The sequence below is a fragment of the Urocampus carinirostris genome, chromosome 3, assembly GCF_059441175.1.
Source record: "Urocampus carinirostris isolate Australia breed hairy pipefish chromosome 3, RoL_Ucar_1.0, whole genome shotgun sequence".
Taxonomy (NCBI): Eukaryota; Metazoa; Chordata; class Actinopteri; order Syngnathiformes; family Syngnathidae; genus Urocampus; species Urocampus carinirostris.
Window position 1 is genome coordinate 58,979,334 of NC_142351.1, and position 19,255 is coordinate 58,998,588.

At 41.0% G+C, this 19,255-nt stretch overlaps 1 protein-coding gene across 1 annotated transcript in view; it reads left to right on the forward strand.

Moving 5' to 3' along the window:
• Positions 1–16,236: 16,236 nt before the first annotated feature.
• Positions 16,237–19,255, forward strand: part of LOC148370270 (sterile alpha motif domain-containing protein 10-like) — a 93,873-nt gene continuing 90,854 nt past the window's right edge. The window contains exon 1 of the mRNA XM_088332738.1: positions 16,237–16,458. Coding sequence (XP_088188864.1) covers positions 16,446–16,458 — 13 coding nt within the window. The 5' untranslated portion in view covers positions 16,237–16,445. The remainder of the gene's footprint in view (positions 16,459–19,255) is intronic.

Below are 19,255 nucleotides of genomic sequence, written 5' to 3' on the forward strand. Positions count from 1 at the left end.
TAACCCAACGCCGGAAAAACAATATAGACATTTCCGCTTATCTTGAAAGTGACAACATCGTATTTGAAATAGCGCCCCTCCTGGCCAGAATGATATGCTGGGTCGTGTGATTACAGCATAACAAAAGGAAGCAACATTTTCATAACCCAAACAGGGCTTTGGATATAATTTATAGATTTATTTCGAAATACCATATGTTAGGTCGATTTTTGTGATTAATTGACAAAGTTTGTGCATCCTTCAGTATATTACAAAAAGCCACAAGATGACGCTATCTTCTTACGATTGGTAAAGTCATACCTGTCAACCTCCACGGCTCCATGCCCTTACAAACTGTCGTATGTTCCCTTACAAAATACAAAATAATCTTACACCATATTTTTTTTCAAACGTGTTCATTTATCCCAACAGGGATCTATGGGTCCCCAAAATTTTGTGTTGCTCCATGCCCTTACAAGCTGTCGTATTTTCCCTTACAAAATACAAAAAAACTTTTTTTTTTCAAATATGTTTATTTATGTAGTTTAACACGTTATATTGTACATGTATTTCCTTATATCATATATATTGTCAGTGAACATTTTGTTGTTAGACACTGAGTTGTTCGACATGAATGCGGTTTATTATAAAAAAAAAGTTTAAAAATTAAGTAGCTTGGACGGCAAGAGGCCCCGGGGGCGGCCCAGGACACGTTGGAGAGACTATGTCTCTCGGCTGGCTTGGGAACGCCTCGGGGTCCCGTCGGATGAGCTGGAGGAGGTGGCTGGGGATAGGGACGTCTGGGCTTCCCTTTTAACGCTGCTGCCCCCGCGACCCGACCTCGGATAAGCGGAAGACAATGGATGGATGGATAGCTTGGACGTTCACTGTAGAATGAAAAAATACATGCAAATATAATTAAGTAGAATAATACATTTTCTCATTCAAATTATTAATTAATTTTCTGCATTAAATTATTGTTGGTAATATACTGATTAAAGGGATAACAACAAACCTGTCTTTTTTCATTTTCTCCTTTAATACTTCCTTTTTTTCTTAACTTCTTTATACAACATAATAATTTGTAATATACAGTAATGCATCAAAGCAAGTGAGCCTTTCACTACACAACTACAACATGAAATCCAAGGCGGCAGACGCATGCGCACAGTAGCATCAAACCGCTCGCTTTGTTTGCAACGAAAAAAACAAAACTGAGATAGAGCCTACCGCAGCAAACTCGTTTGACTTGATTGATTTGCCCTTTCATGATAGTCGATGCATACCGGATGGTACCCGTAATGGACAAATTTGCCTTTTTCCGTACAGATTTTCTTCTACGTCGTACACGTCTTAAAATGCATAATAAATGTACTTTGTACGGCAAAAACGTACAGGTTGACAGGTATGGGTAAAGTATGATATCTTATTTATTAGAAACATTCAGTGGTTTGAGATGTAATGAATAAGGAATACATTAGTTCAATAACGTCCCTGCGTTACTTAACATTAATAAGAAATACACAGTAAGGTACAATAACCAAGTTTGCTTATCTATTTTCAACATATTAATAAGAATATTTCTAAAACGGACACAATAGGAATTGTATTATTTATCTCCATACACTAATTTCTCACACTGCTTAGGTCATGACTGAGGTTATAGGGATATTCGAGATGACAAGCTAGAATCTGTACTATCTTACGGTTGGTTGGTTGGTTATTGGATCCTTTTACGACAAGGGTCGTAGGAGCACCAATTCCTGTGGTGTGTCTTGGGCAAGCACAGCCTGGTGGCGACAATCACTGTCCAGGCCAACATATGTTTCCACCCTTATAGAAAGTAAATTAGGGCAGCATGGCGGCGCAGTGGTTAGTGCAAGTGCGGCACAGTGGGTTCAAATCCAGCTCCAGACTTCCTGTGCGGAGTTTGTATGTTATCCCCGTGCTTGCGTGGGTTTCCTCCGGGCACTCCGGTTTCCTCCCACATTCCAAAAACATGCATTACAGGTGAATTGGCCGGTCCAAATTGTCCCTAGGTGTGAATGAGCGAGTGTGTTGTCTGTCCCCGTGGGCCCTGCAATTGACTGGCAAACCAGTTCAGGGTGTCCCCTGCCCACTGCCTGATGACTGCTGGGATGGGCTCCAGCACCCCCGTGATAAGCAGTGTAGCTAAAGAGATGAGGAAGTAAATTAGAAATTAAAGCTTTGACAGATTCAAATGTAAGTATTCTCCAATGTTTGTCTTTCTTGATGGTCAAGAATCCTTCTACTTTGTAAAACTAATATAGTGTAATGCATGTTACTTTTGTTGCTGTTGTTTGTGTTTACGTATGGTCCTTTGAGAAAGGACGTGTCGCCAAGGAGGCGACAGATGCAGAAGTTTTGTGCTTTGCAGTAGTTTGCTTTAAAGTCACTCTGGGGTGCAGGTGATTGGTGTTTGGTGTTCGACCAACAGTAGCTCTTGTGTGAATGTTTATACCGCCTATTATTTTGAAATGAAATTGTCGACGAGACTTAATCAGCAACTGAGTGCATCAGTGATCATCGAGGGGCATAACAATATTCATAATTCCGGAAGGTCTCATTCGTTATAGTACACATTTTCGAATCCCTGTGTGCCTTAAAGCCAGTATTTATATTAAGGTATCTTACTGTACATTAGTCTTGCCTAGTTTATCTTGACCATGCGCTGGGGACTAATACTATATTAACTTGTTTCATCTGCATTTTTCATCACCAATCCAAAGTACTCGCCTAGACATGCGCTTTACCATTTTTCTTTGTTTAAATGGCCATTAGTGTAGACATTATCACACTCATGGGAAAATATGCTTTGATGAAAACGTACTGCCTTACAAAACACTGGCGAAGGCACATTTAAAGACAAAGTATATCTAATTTTTATCCGGCTTTGTTAGTGCTTCCTTTACTCAATGCGATTAGAGCCAAGGTCAATTGATTGAAGACAAGCTATTCATTTTGTAATAATATCATGCATAGTTTAAATTAACAATACTAGCCTGTAGAGTTGGTGGGTAAAAAAACGAAATTATTCTGTACAAAACCACGAATTCCTCTCTTCTCATTCATATTCGTCTGAAATCACACACAAACACACACACACACACACACATATATATATATATATATATATATATATATATATATATATATATATATATATATATATATATATATATATATATATATACATATATATACATATATATACATATATATACATGTTATTGTTAATAACCATTAAAAAAAAACAAAAAAAGCATTTGCCTCATGGTGGCAATGAAGGTTTAAGAGATGACAATTCTCTCTGTATTAAGGGTCTTGTTATTTTCCAAAATATCTATTAAATTGGAAACAAATCAAGATACAATGCATTTAAGTGTCCCACATCTGCTTGTTAAATTGTTTTTATAGAATCAAGACATCTTATCTGTCCTCAATGTGCTATTTGTATTTCAGACAGCAGAACATATGTCTATATTAAACAATAAATCTTATTTTGAAGAAAAAAAAACAATAATACAATTCAAGAAGGAAACAAAAAATGTTAAACAGTAAGCAGACTCCAAGTAAATGCAGATTACTTATGTACATAATGTTCTTAAAACAATTTTCAACAGACTTACATTAACTGACAGAGATAGTGGAGTTTGCCTTCAAGATTGATCAGGATTTAGAAAAGGTAGGGTGGGCACTGGGTTATATTCATCATCTTTCAATATGAATAACGTCTTTTTGTATGAATTGTGCATGAGGTTATCCATCCGACCGTGCTTGTCCATCCATCCATTCAGCCATCCATCCATCCATCCATTCCTCCATCCATCCATCCACCCATCCACCCATCCACCCATCTGTCCTAGATTGAGCTCTTTATTTTTCAATCTCATTTTGTCATATTGACCTCTAAGTAGCCAATAACCCACAACTACTCTATGAATATCTCTGTTACAGTGACTTTGTATTTCCGTACATTAAGACTCTAATTTAATTGCCTGTGTTTTGTCTGCTTTTGGGTCCAAATAAAATTCCTCATTTCTATATAATACAACATATAACACAACATATCTCCTGCAAAACACATTATAATCTGTATGACATTGCCAGTGTCTTCATGTGTATTCAGTATGCATTTCATGGGTTTAAGTATAGAATGCATATGACGAAGTAAGAAAAAAGGACTATTGAGTCATCTTTGCTTGACACCACTGCCTGCCTGCAGCATTATAATGTAACTTATTGCAGCAGAGAGAACATGAAAACATGAAATCTGACACATCTTGTTTAGTTTACATTTATTGATTTCCTCATTGTATGGAAGACATCGGCACAATAAAAAAAAAACTGTGGGTTTGGAATATCACGATACAACAACTTTAGTGGAGGACACACTAACATTCACACACAGGCACACATGCATTCTTTGTACTTTCTAAAAAGCTTCGCAGACATAATTTCAAAGGATTGGAAACAAAAAACAATTACGACAATAACATTGTTTTTTTCTCACAATTATATAGACACGCTAAGCTCGATTAGTTTCTATTGGGTGCTAACACAGATTTTCGTAATGTCATCACAGGATTAATGATTTCTTGAGCTCTCATAAGTAACTGCAATAACAAAGAAAAGTGTCCTTGGATAAGGTCAAAGCTAAATTGTTTTTTCCCTTTTTTTCTTCAAAGTTATTGATCAACTAAGCTGGGCATGACAGTAAACGTTTTGGCACGGGCAAGTAAGGCTACATGTTCTCGAGGCGACAAACGTGTCTGAAATGTAATGTGTTGAACTGCAGGACACTCAAATTGGTTATGGTTACTTTGGCCAGTTGCAACCCCCTTGCCCATTGTAGCAGCAAATACAATTCGATAACAGACTATAGAAAATTCCTTAAATATACAAGCTAAACAGACAAGCATAATTATGTTTATATTTACTCACTATCCGTACACATTCATATGTTCAAAATAGTCATTGGGAATATCAACATCCAAATTCTATGAATGAGCCAGGAAAGATCTGACTTTAAGCTTTATTCTCCTGATACAAAACTGATAAATTATAAGCAAAACTGTTATCCAGAGACATGCACATTGTTTTCTTTTTTGATGAAACAACAGTTTTACAACGGATGCAGTTAATGACTGTTAAGCACAAGTAGATGAGAGTGAAAGAGGTGGTGGGGAAAACTTCAAATGGATTAGTACGGTTTTAGATGGAAAAAATAAGGAAGACAGACAGATACTTGGATGTTGGCACCCTAATGACCTTGCAAGGTGAATTAGGTTTTTTGTCTCTAAATGCCTTCTATGTGTTTTAAATACATTGTTAAAGAATTAGATCTCACTGAATTTTGGATATGTAGGGTCAAACAATTTTAACTGGGATTTTTGATGGGGGGCGAGGGGTACTCTGTCTGGAGTATCAATTTATAAATGTTGGTAAAGTTGAATTAAACTCATCAATAATATATGAATATTTAGATGATTCAATGTGAATAATTAAGCAGATGAGTTTTGATTGTTCACTGCCTGAGTAAGTGTGATGTATTTTTTACGGTAATAGCATAATCCCCGAGATGAAAAAAACAATTTATTTTGCTACTTAACTATTTTTCCCAATTTTAGATACTTTTATGCAAGTTTTATGCTAGGCTTTACCACCAATCATCTGAATTTGCCAGGGTTTCAGATCAAATTTTATGTGGTGGTTCAAAATAACAAGAGTGACTTTAAAAACATCCAACCGTCCAACTGCAAATAAAATTATATTGGAAAAAATATTTATTGTTTGATATTTTTTCCCTTTGTTCATTGAAATAAAAGATTACAATGATACGGAAATCAACATATTCATGAAACAACTGAGAAATGCTGGAAGAAAAAAAGAGATGGCTGTCAGAACCCAAACAGACGGTGGACCCAAACGCATAACATTTTTTACACCAAGCTTTATTTGACGGAAGCCGGACAGTCATGCACCTGAACACATACGCCAGCCAGCGATTCGGCAATCGCCGGGCAGGAGAAGTGGGGCAGAGAAGTCAGGCGCATGAAAACAGGAAGCCAGGGGCAGACGAGCAGGATACCGGACCGCACAGACGGGATCGATACCTGATATAGGATGTACGAGCAAGGTAGTGGACAAGAAAGACGGGATCGATACCGGATACAGGATGCACGAGCAAGATACCGCACAGGACGGGACAGGCGGGATCGATACCTGATACAGGATGCACGAGCAAGATATTGGAGAGGATGGGACAGACGGGATCGATACCGGATATAGGATTTACAAGCAAGATACCAGACAGGACGAGACAGACACCTGATACAGGATGCACGAGCAAGATACCGGCCAGGATGGGACAGACGGGATCGATACTGGATACTGAATACACGAGCAGGATACTGGACAGACGGGATCGATACTGGATGCAGGATACACGAGCAGGATACCGGACAGGACAGAACAGACTGGATCGATACCGGATAGTGGATACACGAGCAGGATTGCGGACAAGGCGTGACAGACGGGGTCGATACCGAATACAGGATGCACAAGCAAGATACCGGACAGGATGTGACAGACGGGATCGATCCCGGATACAGGATGCACAAGCAAGATACAGGACAGGACAGACACCTGATACAGGATGCACAAGCAAGATACCGTACAGGACGGGACAGATGGGATCGATACCGGATACTGAATACACAAGCAGGATATCTTACAGGTGGGATCGATACCGGATGCAGGATACACGAGCAGGATTACGGACAGGGCGGGACAGACGGGGTCGATACCGGATACTGGGTATACGAGCAGGATTACAGACAGGATGGGACCGACAGGATCGATGCCGCATACAGGATGTACAGACTAGATACCGGACAAGACGGGACAGACGGGATCGTTACCAGATACTGGATACACGAGCAAGATACCGGAAAGGACGGGACCAACGGGATTGATACCGGATACTCGATACACGAGCAGGATACCGGACAGAGTCAAAATGCTTGCCTTGCAAGGGCAGAGGTTCGTTGACAGACTGACAAGGAGTGACTGAGAGCACTGAGTTCAAATAGGAGGGGAACCAATCAGGCAACGAGCAGCAGCTGGCGCCAAACGAGCGGGCACAGGTGAGGGCACTGGGCAATCGTGACAGATGACGGTAAGCAGCTTACCTTGGTCCTGTCCCCTTGAGAGTCTACTCTTTTGAAAATAATGCATTCAGGAAACAAATGGTTATACTGTAACAGAATATTACTTGAAAAGAGGAATCACATCTTATCATAACGGTTATCAAAATTATATCATATTCATTTTAACACAGCCGTGATACATACTGTATACCAGTATGTCTTTTAAAATTAATTTGTAAAAAGATAAACAAAACCAACGTATGGCTTGATATAAATTAAGATGAACTATGTAAAGATCTGACTGAAAAGGAATGTGGTAAGAGTAATGGGAAGAGTTGGAGTGAACAGCAGAGTGAACGGCACTGACTTTTAAAAATGAAACCTGAGATGAGAAAAGATGATGAGCGATGGTGCAAATCTTACACACCCTTTTTTTTGTATCTTCTTTTTTTAACTCGTCTCTTGGTGTTTAACTTCAATTGCTTCCAGCTAAGAGGCCAAGTTTCAAGCCCTGCGTTGTTGAGAGATGTGTGGAGGCAAATGCAAATTAATGGTCAACGTTAATATCAGTCTCAATTGACCCCCCTCCAACCCCCCAACCACGTACCCGCCCCTCCTGCTTGTTTGCACATATATGAAATATAGTATGTACATAGCAATGACAGTCGGAAGCAGTGCAAAGGGAGTATGATCAGAAGCGGGTAAATGGCCTCTCTCAAATTGCTTCTGTCATTCTCTGCTCCCCATTGGAAATAAATGAGGAGTTGTTGAATTGTAAAAGGGCTAATACAAAACAGAGGGGAAAGCTCAGGAAGACAAACCAACAATACCAAGTCACTTCCTCTTGATCATTTGCACTCAGCAATCCAAACAGCTTCCACTGGGAATCGAGTGCATTCTTTTCACTTTCACCTGAAACAGACAAACCCTTTGAGATCAGATTAAGAAGCTTCATTGAGCTTGCACTTCTTTCAAATTTCGCTATTTGTTCATTTAAAGACACCGTCCAGGCTTTTTTCTTCTTCTTCTTCTTTCCTTTCCTTTTCTCACCACGTCGTGGTGAGTTTGCCCAGCGTGAATTCTCAGTGCCCTCTAAAAGACAGCTATTCATCATGACACAAGCTTTGGGGACGGCTGATGCCACACTCCAAACATCAATAGCTGCTCTATGTCTTTTCAGAAAGAGCTCTTATCTGCATGAATGGCGCTCTAGCTCTATAAGCTCCCTTTTCTTCATGCTGTCAGGCCACAGGAGTCCCTTCGAGCAACAGCATACAACAAAATAAAGTGCCAATGAGAAAATGGGTTCTTGAGTTGAACTGTTTCCGGTGCAGTCGTATCAAAGAACCTCTTGGATGAAGCAAACAGAAGTGGGTTGAGACGAACACAGTATAGGTTTCATGTTGTCATGTTTTGCTTCAAGGATGTGAAGTATGGATCCTATGAAAAACTTGGAAGGGACATTATATATGTCTATGCTGCCAACATTGCCAACCAGTTGGTGCAAGATGGTTAAACATGGCGAAGTATACTTTATTATTAACAGGGCTGACCGCCATCTAAATTAAAGATACATTTGTAAGACAGGAGCAATTGTCCTTTCAGGCGTTCATGGGCACACTGCTAAATTAAGGTCTGTCTCTGAAATTAAATGCATTTGCAAATGCCTGGGTCTTGATGGTGTGGCCAGTAAGAGAGAGTGAGTGAGAATAAACTTGTCTGTTTATTTTTTAGAAAGAAGGAGAAAGCATATTCCAGTTCATTTAAAAAAGAAATGTAACTTGGACAGAAACTAATGCTCTAAAAAGTTGAATGTTTTAGTTCAACAAAACAACAACAAGAAACACAATATTTTATTAGATTTATTTTAATTCATGGGCAGCACGACGGCACAGTGGTTAGCACGTGTGCGGCACAGTTCTAAGGTCTTGGGAACCTCCTGTGTGGGTTCAATTCCACCTACTGGACTTACTGTGCGGAGTTTGTATGTTCTCCCCGTGCTTGTGTGGGTTTCCTTTGGGCACTCCGGTTTCCTCCCACATTCCAAAGACATGCATATAAGGTGGATAGGCCGGTCCAAATTGTCCCTAGGTGTGAATGAGCGAGCGAGTTGTCTGTCACTGTGTGCCCTGCGATTGGCTGGCAACCAGTTCAGGGTGTCCCCTGCCCACTGCCCGATGATTGCTGGGATGGGCTCCAGCACCCCCACGACCCTACTGAGGATAAGCGGTGCAGCTAATGAGATGAGATTTTAATTCATTAAAAATTCCATACTTCATACTAATTTAATGCCACCTAAGGATGTTTTTGTTTTGACTCTATAAAAACGGGAAAATGTGACGCAAAATTTTACATACTCATTGGATTGTTTTAACAGCATCTATTCTTTTTTTCATTACAATGCTGAAAATAAATTCTTAACGGAATGTTGCTCATTACCAGTGGATTTTTCCTTGTATGAAGATATTTCATCTTGTTTTCTTCCTTAAAAATAGGTCATATTTTATTATTTGATTAAAAACAAATTCTACCAAGATTGAAAGATCTACATATGTGAAAAGTGTTTAGAAAGTCAAGGGGACAGGACCAGGATAAGCTTCAGCTTTTTCACGTCACCCTTTTTTCAAATTTCTGCTTCTGTCACGGTTGCCATGGAGCCCAATTGGCCCCGCCCGTGTTGACAGATTGGCTCCCAGTCAGTATTTAAACTCTGTCATGTCAGTCCCCTTTTGTCTGTCTGCGAATCTCCGTTTTTACATGGCAAGCCCTTTTTCGCCTGTCCTGTGTTTTTGCTCCTGTTTTTCTCCCGCTACGATCCGTTTGATCTCGACAACCTCTGCTCTCCGGTCCCGAATAACGACCCATTTTCTGTCATCCACCACGTTTTTGCTCTTCCACCCCGGCTACTGACCCCTTTTTTCCCGCTCTCGACACCACCATCGCTCGCCACGGTAGTCCAACTTCCGCGTCCGAGCAAGCTACACCCCGCAACCAGCGATCTCCGGATCGTGTGTGCACTCCTTTCCACTGTTTAAACTCGCCGACTCCTTGTTACCAGCCTCCGATCGTTGCGAACCTTCAGCTCCCGCTAAGGCAAGCCTTCCGAACCTGACTCCCTGTTTTTGACTCCCGTACGATTCCCGTTTTTCGACCCGTTTCTGAACCTGACTACGCCTGTTCTGCCCGCCGCCTGCCTACGACCTCTATTACAAACTTGACATCGCCTCTGATCTCCAGCCCTGGTCAAGCGACTTGGCATTCCCACCTGTCTTCTTCCGACACGGAAGTGTCACTCCCGCCTTTCTTGCTCCCGTTCTCCGCAAGCTATCAAGCAAGCCTTACTCTCACTCTCTTTCAATAAAACTAAGAAACTAACGCAATTGGGTTCCTGTCTCCGTTCCTGGTCCCTGACAATATAGGGAACCATGTAAATGTGAATGCAGCACGTTCAACTTCTCTCATGATTAAAAAAAAACTGCCTTTCGTAATTTTGTAACCCGTTCAATCATGAATGAGTCATCCATCCATCCATTATCTGCACCGCTTATCCTGAGTAGGATCGGGGGGGTGCTAGAGCTCATCCCAGCCATCTTCGGGCAGGGGACATCCTGAACTGGTTGCCAGCCAGTTGCAGGACACACGGAGACAGACAACTCACTCGCTCATTTACACCTGGAGAGAATTTGAACCAGCCAATTAACTTGAAATGCATGTTTTCGGAATGTGGGTGGAAACCGGAGTGCCCGGACGAAACCCACGCAGGCATGGGGAGAACATGCAAACTCCACACAGGGTGGCTGCGATAGGCGGACTTGAATCCTGAACCTCGGATTGTTGTAAAATGTGCACTCAGAAATGACAAGTTCTAAGATGTGTAAGGAGAAGAAGAAATAATTGGTGATACCCAGTTCAGTTGGGAAATATGGAGGAAAATGAGAGTGAAATGTTATGAAAATAAGATAGATAGATAGATAGATAGATAGATAGATAGATAGATAGATAGATAGATAGATAGATAGATAGATAGATAGATAGATAGATAGATAGATAGATAGACAGACAGACAGATAGATAGATAGATAGATAGATAGATAGATAGATAGATAGATAGATAGATAGATAGATAGATAGATAGATAGATAGATAGATAGATAGATAGATAGATAGATAGATAGATAGATAGATAGATAGATAGATAGATAGATAGATAGATAGATAGATAGATACTTTATTCATCCCCGAAGGGAAATTCACATTTCCAGCAGCATCCCTGAGCTGAGAACAATACAATAATAAAGCAAAAAGAATACAATATACAAATACCCAGTGTGACGTGCAAATGCCCACTGTAGAGTGTTATATAGAATAACTAAATAGTGCTACACAGAATACATATTGCAATAAGATTCGGTAATATGCAATGTAGGTGGTGTGGTTTACTGTGGGCTTTTACTCTGCCGGGTAGAGTTAAAAAGCCTCATGGAATGAGAAAGAAAAGATCTCTTCAGTCTGTCCATAGTACAAGACAGTGACAGCAGTCTGTCGCTGAAACTGCTCTTCTGTCTGGAGATAATGCTGTGTAGTGGATGCGATGGATTGTCCATGATTGACCGCAGCTTTTCCAGTGCCCGTCTCTCAGCTACTGTTGTTAGGCTGTCCAGCTCTTTGCCCACAACAGAGCTCGCTTTCCTAGCCAGTTTATTGAGACGAGAGGCATCCTTCTTCTTGACGCTGCCTCCCCAACACGCTGTCGCATAGAAGAGGGCGCTTGCCACAACTGTCTCATAGAATATTTTCAGGAGCTTTTTGCAGATTTTGAAGGAGGCCAGCCTTCTGAGGAAGTAAAGTCGTCTTTGCCCTTTCCTACATAGAGCTTCTGTGTTGGCAGTCCAGTCCAGTTTGTTGTCCAGCTGCACACCCAGGTATTTGTAGGTCTGGACAAATTCTACACATTCTCCTTTGATTGTTACAGGAACCGGGTGAGTTCTGGTTCTCCTGAAGTCCACCACCATCTCCCTGGTCTTGGTGGTGTTCAGGTGCAGGTGGTTTGCGTCGCTCCATCGGACAAAGTCCTGAATCAATTTCCTGTACTCCTCCTCCTGCCCATTTCTGATACATCCCACGATCGCAGTGTCGTCGGCAAACTTTTGCACATGGCAGGACTCAGAGTTGTACTTAAAGTCCGATATATATAGAATGAATAGGAACGGAGAGAGCACGGTCCCCTGCGGAGATCCTGTGCTGCTAACCACAGTGTCCGATGTACAGCCCCCCTGTTTCACATACTGGGGTCTGCCTGTCAGGTAGTCAGTAATCCATTCTACAAGGTGTGAGCTAACTCCCATCTCTGTCAGTTTCCTACTCAGTAGCAGAGGCTGTATGGTATTGAAGGCACTGGAGAAGTCCAAAAATGTAATCCTCACAGCCCCCTTAGCCCTATCCAGGTGAGAGAGGGATCGGTGTAACATGTATACTGTAGCATCCTCCACTCCCACTTTCTCCTGGTAAGCAAATTGCAGTGGGTCGATGGCGTGACGGACCTGTAGCCTCAGGTGGTGCAGCAGCAACCGCTCCATGGTTTTCATCACATGTGATGTCAGGGCGACCGGCCTGAAGTCGTTGAGTTCCTCAGGTCTTGATTTCTTTGGGACTGGGATGATGCAGGATGTTTTCCACAGTTGAGGGACCCTCCCCTGTTCAAGGCTCAGGTTGAAGATGCATTGTAGAGGGTCTCCCAGCTCAGACGCACAGGCTTTCAGCAGTCGGGGGGATACTCCATCTGGACCAGCTGCCTTGCTGGTTCGCAGCCTTCTCAGCTCTCCACACACATGGGCTGCAGTTATTTTTAGTGGGGGGATGTCTTCAATGCTAGTGTCCAGAGGGGGAGGGGGATGGACAGCTGCAGTACTCAGGGGTGAGGATGAGGCGGAGTGGTCAAACCTGTTGAAAAAGTTGTTCAACTGGTTGACTCGCCCCACATCTATATCCACAGCCACACCCTGCTTGGTGCTGCAGCCAGTAATTGTTTTCATCCCTTCCCACACCTCCTTCATGTTGTTGTTCTGCAGCTTTTTCTCCAACTTCCTCCTGTACTGCTCCTTCCCTTTCCGGAGCTGGATTTTGAGCTCCTTCTGTACTCGTTTTAGCTCCTAAATAACGCAACACTCTATATGTTACATAGTCTTGTTTTAAGACTTGTAATGTGTGGCCAAGTCTTAAGAAGAGCATGTAACCCCAATAAGAAAGTAGTTTAATGTTTACAACATTTGTTTTCATTCTACTTGCTTGCAATGTAGAATGTTGTTCTATTTTGAATATTGAAGATGGCTTGGACTATTTAGGGTTGTGTTTTTTTGATTATTACAGTGCACTAATGTTCTTGTTATTTGACAATTATTCCCTAATGTTATTTATCATTCTGACTACAAATGCGCACTTCGGTCCATTGTTTTGATAGCGATTGCACACTGTTGTTTCTTATTTTGACTGCAGTATTATTGAGAGCGGGCAGCACGGCGGCGCAGTGGTTAGCGCGTGTGCGGCACAGTTCCAAGGTCTTGGGAACCTCCTGTGTGGGTTCAAATCCAGCTACCGGGACTTCCTGTGCGGAGTTTGTATGTTCTCCCCGTGCTGGCATTCCGGTTTCCTCCAACATTCCAAAGACATGCATTTCAGGTGGATTGGCCGGTCCAAATTGTCCCTAGGTGTGAATGAGCGAGCGAGTTGTCTGTCCCTGTGTGCCCTGCGATTGGCTGGCAACCAGTTCAGGGTGTCCCCTGCCCACTGCCTGATGATTGCTGGGATGGGCTCCAGCACCCCCGCAACCCTACTAAGGATAAGCGGTGCAGATAATGAGATGAGATGAGATTATTGAGAGCTTGTGCATTGTTTACATCATTGTCACTGTTGGCCAATCCTTTTTTTATCATTGGATTTGCACACGCTTTCGTTTTGATCTGCTCTTGTAACCTAGGGGATTTTGATCAAAAGAAAGGGCTGGGGACAACGTCCAGAACAGCTTGGATTTTTAAATCTTCAGGGTTTTGTACGAATGTATGGTCCTCTCCTGTTCTCCTTACAAGCTCAAAAGTAGATGACATATTCTCTCCTTATTTGAGTCTATATATGTTTGGCAGGGATGGACGCCACCAGTTTGTACTTGCCCAAGACAAACCAGTGTTACCCAACCTTTTTTGAGCCAATTCACACTTCTTTCTTTTTTTTTTTTTTTTTTTGAAGCACACAGCCTATCGAAAATGTTTGAAAATCAATTCCCAGCTTGAAATATTGTGTTACCTTAATTGACAGTACACAGTTTATAATAATAATAATAATAATAATTTCCTTTCCTTTCCTTTTCCTTTGTATTGTCATTGTTATCAGTGGTGGTCCAGGTAGCCCATATGTATTTTGGTTGATAATATATCATCAATTTTTTAACCTGTTTTTAAATTATTACCATATTATTCTATCTTGTTTTTCTAGAAAAATTACACAAAAAAAGTCAAATAAGCCAGAATGATCTGCAAAAGGAACAAAAAAAAAGTTGAATTGACTTTTTTTCTCCTTTTTTTAAAAGTCTCATCTCATTAGCCGTACCGCTTATCCTCAGTAGGGTCGCGGGGGGCTGGAGCCCATCCCAGCAATCATCGGGCAGTGGGCAGGGGACACCCTGAACTGGTTGCCAGCCAATCGCAGGGCACACAGGGACAGACAACTCATTCGCTCATTCACACCTAGGGACAATTTGGACCGGCCAATTCACCTGAAATGCATGTCTTTGGAATGTGGGAGGAAACCGGAGTGCCCGGAGGAAACCCACGCAAGCACGGGAAGAACATACAAACTCCGCACAGAAAGTCTGGAGCTGGATTTGAACCCACGACAGGTTCCCATGACATGAACTGTGCCGCACAAGCGCTAACCACTGCGCCGCCGTGCTGCCTTTTTTAAAAGTATAATACAAAATACTAATTAAAATCAGCAAACTCTTATGCAAGATACAGATATTAATCTGATCAAATTGCATGATTTTTTTCACAATGAAAAATTGGGGATTTTCCAGTGACACAAAAGAAAAGGTTGTCACGGCAGGAGTATGCTCTGGCACACTGTTTGTTGTAGCCCCAGTGTGTAATATTTGACCGTTAGATGACACTGATGTCAAAAACGAACAAAAACTAGTGCCACAGAGCACAGCATAACGTCAAGATCCCAGACAAACATGGTGTCGACATCTAGGTAGGGATTCAACTATGCAAAAGAAATACACACTTTGCGACCCAAGATATTTTTTTAAATAAAAATTAACATTGGTATGATAGTTCATGTCTTCTTGCCTAGTATTCAAATACTTTTTTTTTGCGGAATGAAAGTTTTTTTTCATACTACTGGGAGGCACTCAATATTACAGACTGTCCCTTTAATCAATTAAATTCAGAGGACCAAATATGAAAATCTATTCTGTATTCCAAATATCTTTTTGTATTACACATTATTTCCAGGACTCACAGCTCACGGATCCCTTAACCGCCAGGATCTTTAGGGGCACCACTTCCTGTGGTGTGTCTTGGGCAAGGACAGCCTGGCAGCACACATCCCTTTCCAGACCGTTTTTTGAGGGGTAAGGGTTTGCTTCCAATTATGAAACATGGCATTGTTTTTCTTTGTTGTCAGAGAAAGGGAAGCCTTCTGATTTGACTCAGACATAGTACCTTCATAATTCGGTTGCTATTTTTTTTTTGTCTACAGCGTTACCCCGCTCTTCAGGGATGAGCCAGACCTCGGCGATTACGGGCAGCAGTGTTTGTCTAATAATACTAGATTCTAAATTACTGGGGAACTCTTTTTTGTTCAAAATTTTGAGTGTCAAATTGGACAATATGTTTTGCATAATTTTTGGCTTTCATATTTTTTCTTAATAAACTTTGTGGTTTTACAAGATGACAAATGAACACCCTCCTACGCTTTAACACGACTAAAAGATAAGTGCAGATAAGAAAGAAAACAGGCACAAATTGCACCCTGGTGACCTTTCAGTCTCAAAGCGGTCAGGTGCAGAGAAGGGGCGGGGCTTGAACATGCACCGCCTCCCCCCCTTTGTGCGGTTTGCCGGCATCCGTAACAACAAATGGTCGCGAGGAGCTACAGAACAGTCCAGAGGTCCGAAAGGGAGGACTTCTTCACATTCTCTTCGCTCTTTTTCTTCGCCTTCCTCACAGTCCGAATATTCCGGCAAAAGAATGGAAGCCTGGTGACAGCATCACCACGGACAGACCCACGCCGAGAGCGAGCATGGCCGTGGACGGTAAGCGCGTTTTGTCTTGACGGAACCGGGTCAGTCAGTGGCGAGCCAATGTGATGGCTTTTTTCCCCTTGTATCACAAGTATGGTGAAAAAACAGCAGTAACTTTATATTAAAACAAGTGTTTCACTTCTTGTAAAACGAGTGAAATAATAATATGCCAAAACCTGTGTCCCATATCAACAAATACACCACTTAAATTGTGTCACTCACCTTCACTTACTTAAAGTTGTTGAGGCTCACTTTGACCTTCATTTTTTCGTAAATAATGATTTAAAATCAAGGTGAGGGCAGAGTTCTTTTGTAAAAATGTCATAAAATATTGCAAACCTACTGTTTACCTAGTCAAATTACAATGGCTGCTTGGCTGGCTTTCCTGGGTGTCTGCAGTTTATTTTGGGGGTTTTATCATAAAGTTTTCAACAGTTAACATAGAATGTTTATCAAGTTTCCATATAAATGATTTCTTAGAGACGTACAGCCAAATTGGGGTCTGTTGGTGTAACACCTGAAATGTAAACCGTAGTTAAGACTGTGCCCTATATATTCTAGTATGATCATTTAGTTATTGATTAACGTTGGCTTTGCATACATCAAATTTAGAATGACACCGAGCATATTGTTGTGGACCCAAATTTATCTCCGAGCCAGATGAACTCATGTAAGGTTCCATATTTGTCTAGTGAGCCGTATGTTACCGGACGCTGGATTAGGAGCAAAATTTGGTAGACTAGTTTTAGTCCAAAAGTAGACGTGTCTAATAAGGTTGGAGTTACAGCATATCTTTTACAGACATATTTTCAAAAGAACATTAGTGTCTTTTCTATGTCTTTGCAACCACGATTTTCCTAAATCTTTTCAAAATTTTCAGTTTTCTTTTGTTATGATTTACACAATTTTCCTAAATTGGGTCAATCAAAAAGCAGATTTGAATTTATGAATGAAGAAACCTGTCTCTGCCTCACATGAATGGCTGCCATCAGAGGTATACAATAATGAGCCGGCTTACAGTATATTTGTGCTCCATTCTTCGGTCTGCCTATAAATAGAAATCAAATTGTCTTTTTGCATGGATGAGCTCATAGACGCTTTCTTTAGTTTTAAATGTTTTTAGAGAGTGATTTTAGAGTTGAGAAAAGGACTTCACTTGAAATTTGAAGAAAAGTGGTGTGTATTTATCATGAATTATCTGTAAAGGGTAATTAAGGATGTTTTGGCACATTTGTCCGACTTATTTCAGGCAGTGTTGGTTTGATAATCTGTTAGATGCGACAAGCGGCTGATTTTTGTCTGGGTTTTAGACGGACAAATGTTATGATTAACTGGTGACCAGTGTTCATTCTGCCCCATTCCCAAATCTTACTGGGATAGAATCCATCTTTCATAAAACCCTAACTCTGCTGCAACCCCACCCCAAAAAAAAAAACAGAATAATTTGTATTCCAGTGGGGACTCCTACATTTGAGATAAACAACTAGGCAATGTGGCTTAAGAATGGACTTTTACCATCCAAGACGGCACTTAAAAAATCTTTTCATATAATACTAAATAATGATCAGAAGAATTGCATGACAACAACCTTTGTCATTTGATTGTAGCGCTAATGATGTGCTACATATGTCGAATCTTCTTACGGTCTACTTGAGTGTTTCCTAGCCTTTGATGAGAAACACATTTTGTAACATCTCAGATGGCAACATACAGTAGTGTCATTAAACTGATGCATAGGTTACTGAAACTGCGTTGATATAATTGCTTGGGAAGGAGCATTTTATTCTACCTTTAACATAGCAATGGACTTTCACTTTGTACTTTTATATGTGTGTATATTCTCCTCATCTTTATACAAAAAAGAACCAGTAATGCACACTGTGTGGAGATGCCTTTAGGTGAACACAGATGGCAACACTTTTAGCCGAGTGCAAATTATGCTATGTTGGGGCAGAGGAGGCAAGAATGCTAGAATGCTAGAATTTTAAACCCTGTCACTCGCTCTGCTTACTCTGCTCATCCGTGTTCCTGTTCAAAATGGTGGCAGGTTTGGTGAAGAGAAGTAAAAAAGGTTTATTTCATAAGTATGCCTTGGTTTTGTTTCCCATTAAAAATTGTCTTGCGTTTGTTTTAACTTTGTCACTATATAGTTTGTGGTTTAAAAACAAATATAATGGCAGGGAAATCATATTCTCATTTTTTACATATACCAGACTCAACTCATGTGTTTTCTATACCTGTACATTATGATAAATCTGAGTATCCACAAAAAATACCAACAAGGCTGAATATCTTGCGTTTTAAGCCCCAATTAAATGAATTGTACGAAGACTCAAAACATGCAGTTGGACATTGAAATGTATTTAATGTTGTGGTATTTGACAGAAAAAGTTTTTTTGTGTATGTAAAGCAATCTTATGCAATAAGCTTCGAGGAGCAGTGTTATGTGGGCCAAAAAGAAAGCAATTAGATTGCAGTTAAAACAATATTGATCTCAATTTAAGAGTTTTTCACTCATGACGAATCTCAGGGTTGCAGCCATTTACCCATTGCTTCGACAGATGATTCGTTTTAAGCCTTGCTGGAGGTACAGTATCCCAAACGGAACCTCGTTTTTTTTTCATTTTGTTGTTGTGCTTGTTCTCGACTAGCTATTTACTATTTGGCATCAGGCAAATGACGCCCAATCAGATCTTCGCCCTGCTCAAGGACATGCATATTTGTTTAGCACGATTATTTTTCTCACGTCAACCGAAGGTTCATTCGTAACACAGATAGCACACATGTTCCTCACCTTGTCAAACATAGG